This window comes from Prosopis cineraria, unplaced genomic scaffold (assembly GCF_029017545.1).
Source record: "Prosopis cineraria cultivar Desert tree isolate PC_DT_omini unplaced genomic scaffold, ASM2901754v1 PC3, whole genome shotgun sequence".
Taxonomy (NCBI): domain Eukaryota; kingdom Viridiplantae; phylum Streptophyta; class Magnoliopsida; order Fabales; family Fabaceae; genus Prosopis; species Prosopis cineraria.
The window spans coordinates 40,128,072-40,140,389 of record NW_026555334.1 but is presented as its reverse complement, the minus strand read 5'-3'; the positions used below and the strand labels follow the sequence as shown (position 1 = coordinate 40,140,389).

Here is a 12,318-nt window from a genome sequence, read left to right as displayed (position 1 = left end):
CTTTGCCTTCCTTAACTCCATGTCTCTATCAATGCGTCAACCTATCCTCATATTATATAAGATTCATTAAAAACTTTAAAAATTAAAAAAATTAGTTAAGAGTCATTTTTATTCTTAAATTATATATAAAATGTCACAAATGACCACAAACTCAACTCTAAATTAATTGAACATCCATTATCATCTTGATGTTAAAAATACTTACTCTTTCCGTTCAAAAATATAAGGCATTTTTAAATCAATCTTACTTTTTAATAAAGTATTTACTTACTTTTAAACTAACCATATTTTTTCATATTTACCTCCATTAAACACCCTATAATAAATATAAAATCATTCATCAATAGAAACACTTTTGAAAAAAAATAACAATTATACTTTAAAAGATTAAAAATGTCTTATATTTTTAAACATTCAATTCTTCAAAAAATCATTTGCATTTTTGAACGAAACGAGTAACATTCATTAATCATCAGTAAATGTCACTATGATTTTTTAATATCTTTTATCAAGTTAAATGTTATTTTTTCTCTCAACTTTCATTCAAAGGTCATTTTTGTCCATCAATCCAAATATTTTATAATAAAAATATTAAAAAATAATATGAGGACTATTAATGGTAATAAAACAGCAATGTCATAACAAAGAGAATTTTTAAAATTAAAGAATGAAACCAACCTATCATTGGGTTTAAAATTATTTATGACATTTTCTATTCAGTTTAAAGAGACAAATGACCACCCATTTAAAAAGTATCATGGGATTTTTGTTTTTTTTTTTTTTTGGAGGATGATAACTCTAAACTAAGTCCAGCAATATTCAAATGCGATCCCTGTGGACACCAAATAGTTGTGTTAAAAGATAGCGACACTATTTTCTATATTTTCATGCTACGTTTAAATATAAGGGATTTAAATTGAAACTTTGGCCAAATCCACCATAATAACATCAAATGACATTACATATATATATATATATTTTTTTTTCTTCATCTAAATTTTTCAGCAACATTCCATAAAAGTTGGATTTTCCAACAATATTTAAAACAATCAATCGCCAACCCCACCTAGGGAATAATACCCGTTGTTGTTGTTGTAGTATTTAAAACAATCAATCAACCAATTACGACAAAGTAAAAGATCTGTGCTCTCAATTTGTACAAGATATACAAACATGGAGCTGAGCCCTACTTCTGATTTTTGTGGATCAACCCTTGACTACAACCAAAAAAATCAGATTTACCACGAAATCAACTTTGTCCTTCCAGCTAAGACGACTCTCCAACAAGGAGGTAATCCGATCAACATAACAAATGAAGGACTAGGTTCATGTCAACTACTTGGAATACAAATAATTTAATAAGTAAGGACATCTCATAACGCATTTCATCACTAAAATAATTAACGAGTGTAAAATAAATTAATATCGAACCACAACTAGTTTTCTCAAATCACAACTCAATAATTTAGATTTATAAAGCACTTAAAATACGCATACATAGATACAGGTAACAGATGTACAAAGCAGATATCCAAGACTTGTATAACCATGCTCATAATTAACAAATAGAAACTAAAAGAATACTCGAGTCCAAGCATTTACAGTTCCGTGCCTCTCAAGCATAATCCACAAAATAGGATCACATTTCAGACTCATAAGGATGTGAAAATTGAACATAATTACTTCATATACTTCAGAAAATAAGACAAGGTAGTCTTGCACTAGAGCCTACAGTGCTACCCAATCATTCAGGAGTTTAAACCAATCCTTTCCATTCATAACGAGCTCGCATATAGCATCTTCGCAATTCAAGACAGCGATAAACAAAATAATAGAACAACACACTAAAAGACATGCAACCAACATCTGTAAGCAAGCACCACCAAACAATTCATATCATTCCACATTCGCTGCTCACAATCTTCCCTCAACATAATCTAATTTAAAAATCACACTCTTAGCTTATAATTCCAACAAGCATAAAGACTAACTTCCTAACTCTCATATGCTAATATAGGATTAAAGTATCTCATAGGCTGAAGTCCAATCAAAGTTACAACCGTTATGAGTAGCAACCGAGTACCAAGTAAAATTATAACTCTTCTTTTCTTTGTAAAATTCTGTCAAAATTCAAACATTTGATTGCCTCTCGTGTAACAATCATTAACAATCATGATACAAGCATTCTAGCATTCAAATCCTTCTTTTCCACAGTCCACACACATATTCATAAATCCAGCTCCGTCAACTAGAAACAATAATTCACCAACAGCAAAAAAAAAAATCCCCATTTTCTCAATTCATTAACGTTCTTTGGGGGGAAAAAAGGAGAAGGGAGGACGTGAATTTCAGTTGCAGTGGAAGGGATCAACCAGAAAATAAGTGATGGAATTACCTATTAATTTGAATCACGGATGCTTTCAGTATCGACTAGCAACAATTTCAAACTCCTTATATAAACTGAAGAAGCTTATCCAAGGAGCACAAAAGCAAAGGGCAACAGCAAGATGAGCGATGCACCTGTAGAAGCCTGAAGCCAACAGAGGACCAGCAGCAGGCCATTGGAATACAGCGAGGAAGGAGATACAAAGGTCAAAGAATCAGCTACACGCACACGAAGACGAACAAATCTTCTAGTAGTGTCAAACAAGGGATCAAACGTTCAGTCTTATGAGAAGCTCTGCACAATACTTCCGCTAGTCCCCAGCTTCACATTTACTACAAGTTCTACCAATTTAAATGTTCAAAACAGCCTAATTATTCTTTGTTTCCACTCAATATTTATTCTTAAATTGAATTTATTTATTCACTCATTCATTCATGCATTACCAGATAAAATATTAGAAAAACTAATCATTTGATCCCTGTAGTTTTGACTCAGTTGTAATTCAATCTCTGAACTTTGACTCATTATAACTCGATCATTATAATTTTGACTAGTTGTAGTTCAATCCTTGAACTTTAACTTGCTACAACTTAATTCTTATTGTTTTAACTATTTAAAATATTGATCCTTATATTTTAAAAATAAAATTCTAAAAATTTAAAATTATGTTGGCATTTAGGGACTCATTTTTTAAATTACTATAATTTTTAATTTGATAAAGATTATAAAGATTAAGATTTTAAAATAATTTTAATCTTTCTAATTTTATTTTGTAAAACATAAGGACTAATATTTAAATAGTTAAAATTATAAGGACTGAATTGCAATAAGTCAAAATTTAAGGACTGAATTATAATTGAATTAAAAGTTTAAAACTACAAGGACCAAATTATTAATTTTACATAAAACTTGTACTTGCCTTGAAATTCTCGGATCATTACAATAATGATAAATATAATGTGCAATTGAATACGTCAGGCTGACATTCTCTTGGAAAGAGAAGGGAAAATGTGGGAAGAAAAAGGCAACAGAAATTTGGAAAAAGAAGGGAAAATGTGAGAAGAAAAAGGCAATAGCAATTAACAGTTCTTTTCAAGCGTTGGCATGACTTCAACATGATTAAGGATCATATCATAATGAAGTTCTTAATTTTGTCAGCAAGCACAAATCTTTCCCTATGTGTGATAATTGATTGGTCAAGTTAAAATACTAATCCCTGAATCGAGTGATTCCAGCTACCATCCATGATAGACATAAAAGACAGACCTAAATTTACTGCATTCAGAGGACTATCATTGTCCCAGATTACACAATATGTACACGATGATGATGATTGTTAAACTAATACAACCAACATTGTAATGTTAAATGTGATGCAGTTAAGAAATGAAAGCTCCACTGCCTCCTTCTTTGAGCAACCAAAAAACGAACATAACAGATGTAAACACAAACATTTCAATGCACTGGCATTTTTATATATGTCATATATTTTTTTTAAGATACTGATTCTGAGGACTACAAGTATGTATAGCAATACGGATTACATTATGATTTGCATAATTACCTACCTGGCTACCTGCGCAAAATTCTTGCTAAACCTTTTTAAGGAATTCAAATCTAAACACCAGATAGTGCCCAGCAAGAGCAAACATAAAATACTGCGATTCCATGCAGACAAGTCCACTAAAGGGGCATTACTGGTGACAGGCAGCATTATTGTGAGTTCCCCAGGATGAACTCTCCCCACCCACTGCTACTTCTAACATACTTATCAATAATACCAAATTCTTGATTTTGAGCAACTCGCCTTGCATAGTTCTCAACTGAAATTGGTCCCTTCTTCAGCCTGCGGTAATAAATGATATGCCAGGGCCACAACCGAGCAGAACCAAATAAGTCATCCACTGCTAAATTTTCTTCATCATCTTTGGGATGTTCCAGGCCATAGTGCTTAAAAACCATGCGTATCTCCTCAGAGGATATTGCTGCTGAAGAAGTGACATTGGCATGAGTTTCTGAAGCTGGTTTCTCAACTCCTGGAGGCATATAATCCATAACCAACAATCCAGGATGCTCGAAGCTCTCTGTCTGCTTCATCTCTGAAGACAAATTCTCAGCATCTAGTGTATCCTTATCCGGCAGTGCTTTGGTGAAACTTGTTCCTTTGTCAGACATGCCAAAGAGAGTATCACTTTCATTATCGTCCTCTTGTGCAATTTGGTCCTTTCCCATGTCATCCACAATGTTGGCATATAATGCATCATTACCATTGACAGCAATAGTATCTTTGGATTTATCATTCTCTGATTCCAAATTTCTGCCAATCTGTTGTCCCTGTCCAACCAAATTATCCATGGATTTGGGAGCAGTAGCATCCAAAGTTGAGCCTTTTGAATTCAGATGAATTTTATTTGAAGATGATGGTAGAGGCCGACCAAGTGATACAGATAGAGATGAGGGGGTGCTTGACCTTCTAAAATTTGGGCTTCTGTCCATAGAATCATAAGATTTTGAAGGCCTTAAATTTGGGGACGAGGAATGAGCACTAGAAGAAGCTGTTCTTGATCTAGAATAGCTATGGGACCTTTGCAAAGACTTGGAAGATTGAGAAATTGAGTTCACAAGAGAAGCAGTATGATCCGAATGCAAAGAGATTGACCTTCTTGCTTTCTTTCCATGAGATCTTCTAGGAGATCCAATTTCCTTCCCACTACGCTTTCTTCCTTCATACTCATTTCTTTGAGACTGCTCAATATCCTTTGCTGTAGGGGAGAATTTATTTTCTGGTGTCTGGTAGTGACGTGAACGAGACAACCTACTCTCATTCTTCTGGTGCTTCATTAATGAAGTATCTCCACCTGACTGCAGCTTCACCAGAGAACAGATCCAAATTTATTGGAATCATCTTCAAACCTACGTTTCCAATTTATTTTATCAGCTTGCCCATCATCCCACCTGCTGTATTTTCTGCGGGATAAACTGTTTTTAGGACAGTTACGCATTTTGTGACCTGTATCACCACATCTATAACAAGTTTGCCCATACACTCGGTGACGTGGATGGTTGGAAGTCTCATCACCAATCCTTGCTCTACCCCCATTTTTATGGGAGTTTTCTGCAGGAGAATCACTAGCGTAACCTAAGTGGTGATTTTCATTCTCATGCTTCTTGTCATAACCATGATAAGGTTCATATTGATCAAAATCAACAGCATTTTCATTCCCATTGTCAATTGATGAGTCATGAATCGACTCACCCCACCTACCATTGTCCTCAAAGTTATGACAGGCTCCTGCTCCATCATCTGAAAAGCCTTGCCTGTAATCTTTTTCTTCCCCATCAAAATCTTTAAAATCATCATGATGATAATCCCTCTCTCCACTAGGCATGTCAACTGAGTTATTCCTTACATCATTACCAATTTTGAAATTCCTCCATCCATTTAAATTCATTTTCCTTCTTGCAATGCCTGCTATATCAGAATTCCTCACTCGTTGCATTTCATAATTTCGACCACTCCTAGCAAACCTTTGAAACGATTTGGGTTGTTTCTTTGACCACGTGAGAGTTAGCTGCTCCCCACATATATTTCTGCCTTGCAGTGCTATCAAAGCTTTCTCTGCATCTGGAGGGAAGTCATATACCACAAAACCATAGCCTTCTCCTTTCAGCCGAACGTTACAATGTCCAAATCTACAGAAGACACGCTCAAGCTCATCTCTTCGAGTGCGCGCAGATAGATTACCGATGTGAAGAGACATCTACAAAATTACCCACAGAAATATTAATTTAGGGAAAGGGATATGCTTGATATGAGAAATGTCTAAGAATAACAAAAATAAGGAAACTTCAAAGTTAAGAACATCTTTAACATGGCAGAAGAGGTTTTACAGTTGCTTGTGTGACAGCATAATTTGCTGCTAAAGCAGGTAATAGTAGTCATACCTATATTAAACAATTCATCTCATTATTATCAGAAAGAATTCAAAAATTCAAGAAAAATCGCTAGTCAAATCTCATCCAACTTAGATTCATTTATAATTTATTGTCTTCCCACACTTGCTAGCCACACTTGGACAGAGAAAAAGGATCGCCAAATAGTGTGTCAACAACTGCATATTTTTCAACAAGTCAGCAAATTGGTACTATATAAATGACATTGCATGCTTATAATGTGTCAACAACACTAGTAAAAACTAAAGAGTCAGATTAAATGCGTGGAAGTCCATTAAATAGCCGAAATCCCTTATCTTAACCCCCAAAAAAAAAAAAATCCCCCAGAGTATAGTCTGATTGAACTAAGCGAAGCATGAAACACCCTTTACACTAACATCTAAGTTACAGTTGCAAGAGGAGCTGCTGCATCAGATGTGTTTCTCCGATTCTCTACAAATTACAAGCGATAGAATAAATAATAAGCGCAAGATTAATAACAGAGGGAATGAGAACAGAAATACTGAGCTCAGTGGAAACGATATCCTGTGCCCCTTTTATTTTGAAACAACAAAATGGAATCGTGTGAAGAAACGCCCGTTTATTTCGTAAAATGAGCGAATTTACAACAGCAAGCATTATCACGCTAGGAGGACTCGGCTGCTTGGATTGTACTGGATGACCGAATTTACCCATGTAAAAAGTAACAACCGTTGAAAGGGGTTGGGGAGGGGATTTTATCAAACACGTCAACGCATGAACAAAAAAGAATCAGGAATACAATCAGAAACCCTAAATATAGGTCGCAACGGTAATGAATAAGCTTCAGTCGATGCAGTAATTACCAGGACGTAGTCGATCCTTCTCTCGCCACTCGGCAGGAATGGTCGCCGCCCTCTAACTGTCGATGAGATGGCAAGTTGGATGCTGATTTGGAATCGCCTCAGGCGAACACTGGACAGTGGATGTACAAGGAAGGAAGCTCAAGGAGTTAAGCTGTCGCGGGTTTAGAGGAAGGTGAAAAGCCAAGAAAAACAGATGCAGCCGGCGCTACTCGTGGAAGTGGAAAGAACCAGAGGTCTCACAAATACCAACCCCAGTCCTCACGCCACAACATTTGCTTCGCTCTAGAGGTGGCCGCATCAGGTTGTAAGTCACGTGCCAGGTATTGACCCTAACTTTTTTGGGCCATAACCCTGACTCGATATCGAATTATCTAATAAATTTAATATGAAAATAATGTATAATTTTAATGAGAGAACGTATGATTTTAATAATTTATTGAAAAGAAAATCATAACAAAATTTCTCAAATTGTATAAATAATAATTTAATTTTTTTAAAATATTATAATTTCATTAAAGTCTATAACAATTTTTTTATTAAAAATTTTAAAATAAAATAATTATTTTATCATTATCAAAAATAATAAGTCCCAGTCATAACTTTTACTTAAAAAATAATAACGTTTGTTTTATTAATCACGATAGTTGAATAGAAAATCATAACATGTATAATTTTTGTTATTAAAAACAAACTTTGATTATAACTTTTGCCTAAAAAAAATAATTTTTGTTATTGAAAATAAACTTTTCTTATAACTTTTGCCTAAAAAACAATAATTTTTATCTTGTGAATCATAAAAAATTAACAAAAAATTATAATTTATTAAGTATAATTTTTGTTACTGAAAAACAAGCTTGCAAAACAACAAACTCTAATTACAATTTTTATTCAAAAAATAATAACTTTTATTTAAAGAATTATAAAAATTGAATAAAAATTTACAACATGCATATCAATAAGGGTAAAATAATTTTTTTAATTTAAAATTTATTGATATAAAATTTCTTAAATATTTCAGTAAAATTATAATATTTTAAAAAACTAGATTGTCATTTATATAATTCAAAAATTTTATTATTATTTTTCTTTTCAATAATTCAATTAAAAATATTTTATAAATTATAATACTAAGCGGAGGGATCACATTTATATTTACATTAATAATGTGTATATCGACTCAATAAGAAAACAAACTTTACATTTACATTAATAATATGTCCATCGAATGGTTAAGAAAACAAACTGCTAGTGCCTTAGACAATGGGCCAAGGGCCAAGGTGGGCCGGTCATTGAAGTCCACTCATACTTTGAAATTCCAATTATTACCCGTTTACTGGTGAAAACCCCCTTACCCTTGTCTTCTTTCATTCCCATAATTGCCGTCGTAGCTTTTCTCCAGCCAGATTCTCCTTCGCTCAAACTCGACCTCCTCTCATATCTCTACTCTATCCTACAAGGAATTCTGATAGTTTGATCAGATCCACGACACCCACAGCAGTGAAAATATCTGCTAGGTATCTATGACGCTTGGCTCATCAGGATCTAGTGTAGTGGGTGAGTTGCAGACCTGAGATCTTGTTCTTACCTGCTTTTTATCCTTATCAGCCTTTTTTCCTTTCTTGTTTCTTTTAAATTATTTATTCGGTAGATGAATTCTGTTTTTCCCTTGTTGCCGCTGACCGTAAACACAGTTATTTTTGTTTTCATGTTTTCTGAATTTCTCTCCGCCCTCCCCATTTATCCATGTCCGTCCTCGTTCAGTTTTCCCCATTTTTCTTTGCACCACGATCATGTAAATAACGTGTAATTTTTATTTGATAACCGCAGTCTTCAGTCTAGTTTACTATGGCTGGTGAATTTTGCAAAAATCTTGGTTTGTATTTTATGGATACACCAATTACCAGTTCCTTGCCTGGCTATATGCGGCAATGATGCACAGCCATTTCTCAAGACTTTTTGACATTGCACTTAAATGGTTCTGGATGTTCCTCTGGACTGTATATCTTCTGGTTTAGACTGTATGCGCCAGTTTGACGTTATGTAACCATCACTTGCTGAGGTTATGGCACGGTACTGATGGGTTGAAGTAATGGCCACTGCTTGGCTCTGCCCATTCCCCAGCACTATGCGCTGAAACGTAAAATTAGAAAGACAATCTTGTTTGTATCCTCTCGAGGCGTTGAGCTCCCTCTAACACCGGGAAAACAAGAAAGAAAGAAAGGCAATCCTGTTCAAAATCTCTCCAGATCTAGCTTTAGCCAATCGTCTCGCTCTCCTTTCTTTTAGTAAATTAAGGCACTGGAAATGTTCTTTATTCTTATTTTCTTATCCTTGCAAATATTTAATCGATGAAAAGTCACCGGATCACCTGGAGTATATATTTTATCACCTCTCATGGGATTTGTTGGCAACGAATTCTTTGGTCCGATATTTATGCAAGTCTTGTGGAGTTGGAAAAAAAGGTCGCATATACTGGTTAAGGGTGATCATCTATCATAGGTATCAGAAAATATATTCTGAAATAAATTATGCATACCATTGAACATTATTGGTTTTTGTGCTATCAAACCACTTGGAGGGGCCTTTTTGTGTTAAATTTTGTAGAAAGGGTTGAATACACCAATTTCCTTGTCATCATTGAAATTGGTCATGGTAACATGCATCTAATCTTAAGTTTGGCAGTGGTCGTACGTGTGAAAATATGATTATATGATTTCTAGCCACATGTTTAAGTTTGTGTTGTTAAATGCATGCCATCTCAATGCAGTACCAAGAAATTTCAGATTGCTGGAGGAACTGGAACGGGGAGAAAAAGGTATTGGAGATGGCACAGTGAGCTATGGAATGGATGACGGTGATGACATTTACATGCGCTCTTGGACTGGCACCATTATTGGTCCTCATAATGTAAACATTTCTGTCACACCGTTTATATTTATTTTTATTTATGAGTTTGTAAAGTCTGATATTTTTTTATTTAAACAATTAAGCATTCATGCAGTGACTGATTTATTTATCACCACCAGCTCATGCGAAAAATTCTGCATTCTAGAAAAGCGTTCCTAATTTCATGGACATGTATTGTGTGCTTCGTTGCACATACTTTTAATCTGCGCATAAGTTTAACTTTCTAGTTACTGTGTCAGTTTCAAGAGTTGGATTAGATGGACTTGTGTATAAACTAATGCATACACACACACACAGTACATGTGGTTCACCGTTGGTAAGTTTATGCACCCAAGAATCTTGGCCAATATAGCTCACTGCTACAAGATTTCACCTCTAGCATTCATGATATTGACTGGAAGTAAACTGCAGTTGGTGAGTTTATGCACTTCTATAATTATATTTTGCTTTCAATAGAAGCGCTTTTGGCTTCATAGCATGAAGCTGAAGCTGTCATCTATAGATGGCCATTCTTTTGTCCGTTGAAATCTTTGGCAATGTAGCATCTTTGCACCAGCTATGAACAAATCTGGAGTTTGGATAATTGTCCTTCCTTTGTATAAGTATGGGCTTGCTATATATTTTCTGTGTTTTATTTGTAATTAAGATGCTGAGTGTTTTTCTCTCTCTTTCAGACCGTACATGAAGGAAGAATTTATCAATTGAAGCTCTTCTGTGATAAAGATTATCCAGAGAAGCCCCCAAGTGTTCGATTTCATTCTCGTATCAATATGACTTGTGTTAATCATGAAACTGGAGTGGTATTAGTTTTATATATTCATTTTTTATGCTTTTTGCTCATATATTTTAAGCAGGCACATGCTTTGGTGTAACCACCATTCATTTTGCAAACTTGATAACAAATTACCTGGGCGCCAAGATTTTAAGACGTGCAATTGAATCAGGTTGAACCAAAGAAATTTGGTCTTCTGGCAAATTGGCAACGAGAGTACACCATGGAGGATATACTGACCCAGTTGAAGAAGGAAATGGCAGCTCAACATAACCGGAAGCTGGTGCAACCTCCAGAAGGTACCTACTTTTAATCGTACAGATCAGATCGTGTTGCATTTGCAATATGCAATATATAGTGTGTAATGCTTTGTCCAGAAACATGTAGGGGAATCCCCTAAAGATCTTTATCTCACCGTGGCTCCAGATTTGTTCTCTCTTAATTTATCAACTGTGTTCAAGGATGCTGTTTGATTTATGGGATATTATCGGTGTCAAATATTTAAAGGCGCCTGCTTAGGTTTTAATCACTTATCATTGTTTACGCGCTTCTAGTCTGTCTCTTTCTAGACCCGGTCTGAGTGTTCATTACTTTGATGAGATCTAAACCATTCAGATTTTAATCCAAACCATCCAGATTTAAATTATTATTATATATTATATTTTTGAAATAAATTTCTAAAAATTATAAATAATTTTAATAATTTTTTTATTTTTAATATGGTTTATATTTAATTTGTAGTATCTAATTTAATATTAAAATTTTTGTAATTGATATATATTAACTATTTATATGTATTTTGCACAATTTAGATTTAATCTAATGTTAATTTAGATTGTGTAGAGTATATCTGGCTAGTATATAGTAATTATAAAAGTTTTGATTTTAAATTAGATTTTTCAAATTAAATTTAGACTACATTAAAAATAAAAAACTTATTAAAATTATTTTTAAATTTTTATTTTAATAAATATATAATAATATTTGGATGGTTTAAATTTTATCATAGTGTTGAGCACCAAACTCGTCTCTTTCTTTCTTCCATGTTTGCTTGCATTCTGCATTCAAAGTGAGTTGGAGCTAAAAGGAAAATGACCTTAGCCGTTTGGGCGTGTACATTGGGATTGGGCTTTTATTTTCCTGATAGGTTTTAGATTAAGTTTTATTTTATTTTATTTTATTTTATTTTATTTTTTCCCAGAGAGGAAGTGTATGAATTAAATTCCGCAAGTAAATGGTATGACATGACATGATTGTCCCTTCCACCCATTCTCGGTCTCTCGGCTCCCCGGGCTTCCTATTATTCAGTTTCTGAGATTGAAAGTGTATATTTTTCATAAGTCATTTTTATCAATTTAATCAATATTAATATAAAAAATATATATAAAAAGTAAAAATATATAAAATTTTAAATATGTCTCTATAACAAATTTAAAAAGTAATATCATATTTTTTTCATGAAGAGTAATTATAAA

General features: G+C 33.8%; 3 protein-coding genes across 3 annotated transcripts; 1 reads left to right on the top strand and 2 right to left on the bottom strand.

The window, feature by feature from the left end:
- Window positions 1-3,823: 3,823 nt before the first annotated feature.
- LOC129307356 (uncharacterized) lies at window positions 3,824-7,442 on the bottom strand. Its single transcript, XM_054948292.1, has 2 exons — window positions 7,165-7,442; window positions 3,824-6,147 (listed from the first exon to the last, which is right to left on the bottom strand). The coding sequence occupies exon 2, from the start codon at window positions 5,225-5,227 to the stop codon at window positions 4,100-4,102; it is 1,128 nt and encodes a 375-aa protein (XP_054804267.1). The 5' UTR covers window positions 5,228-6,147; window positions 7,165-7,442; the 3' UTR covers window positions 3,824-4,099.
- Window positions 5,257-7,462, bottom strand: LOC129305605 (uncharacterized). The gene is made up of 3 exons (XM_054945592.1): window positions 7,374-7,462; window positions 7,165-7,273; window positions 5,257-6,147 (listed from the first exon to the last, which is right to left on the bottom strand). The coding sequence occupies exons 1-3, from the start codon at window positions 7,460-7,462 to the stop codon at window positions 5,257-5,259; spliced, it is 1,089 nt and encodes a 362-aa protein (XP_054801567.1).
- Window positions 7,463-8,525: 1,063 nt separating this feature from the next.
- On the top strand, window positions 8,526-11,372 carry LOC129304721 (ubiquitin-conjugating enzyme E2 variant 1D). The gene is made up of 4 exons (XM_054944482.1): window positions 8,526-8,718; window positions 9,932-10,071; window positions 10,746-10,871; window positions 11,016-11,372. Exons 1-4 carry the CDS (start codon window positions 8,685-8,687, stop codon window positions 11,154-11,156), a joined length of 441 nt encoding a protein of 146 aa, XP_054800457.1. The 5' UTR covers window positions 8,526-8,684; the 3' UTR covers window positions 11,157-11,372.
- The last annotated feature ends 946 nt before the right edge of the window (window positions 11,373-12,318 follow it).

What these genes read in the sequence shown, in the direction of transcription:
- LOC129304721 (XM_054944482.1), top strand. Translation starts at nt 8,685, where the DNA reads ATGACGCTTGGCTCATCAGGATCTAGTGTAGTGG. An exon ending in ATCAGGATCTAGTGTAGTGG is followed by an intron (nt 8,719 to 9,931) that starts GTGAGTTGCAGA and finishes ATCTCAATGCAG; the next exon opens with TACCAAGAAATTTCAGATTG. An exon ending in CCATTATTGGTCCTCATAAT is followed by an intron (nt 10,072 to 10,745) that starts GTAAACATTTCT and finishes TCTCTCTTTCAG; the next exon opens with ACCGTACATGAAGGAAGAAT.
- LOC129305605 (XM_054945592.1), bottom strand. Translation starts at nt 7,462, where the DNA reads ATGCGGCCACCTCTAGAGCGAAGCAAATGTTGTGGCGTGAGGACTGGG. An exon ending in GGTTCTTTCCACTTCCACGA is followed by an intron (nt 7,274 to 7,373) that starts GTAGCGCCGGCT and finishes TCCACTGTCCAG; the next exon opens with TGTTCGCCTGAGGCGATTCC. An exon ending in GAAGGATCGACTACGTCCTG is followed by an intron (nt 6,148 to 7,164) that starts GTAATTACTGCA and finishes GTAATTTTGTAG; the next exon opens with ATGTCTCTTCACATCGGTAA.
- LOC129307356 (XM_054948292.1), bottom strand. Translation starts at nt 5,227, where the DNA reads ATGAAGCACCAGAAGAATGAGAGTAGGTTGTCTCGTTCACGTCACTAC.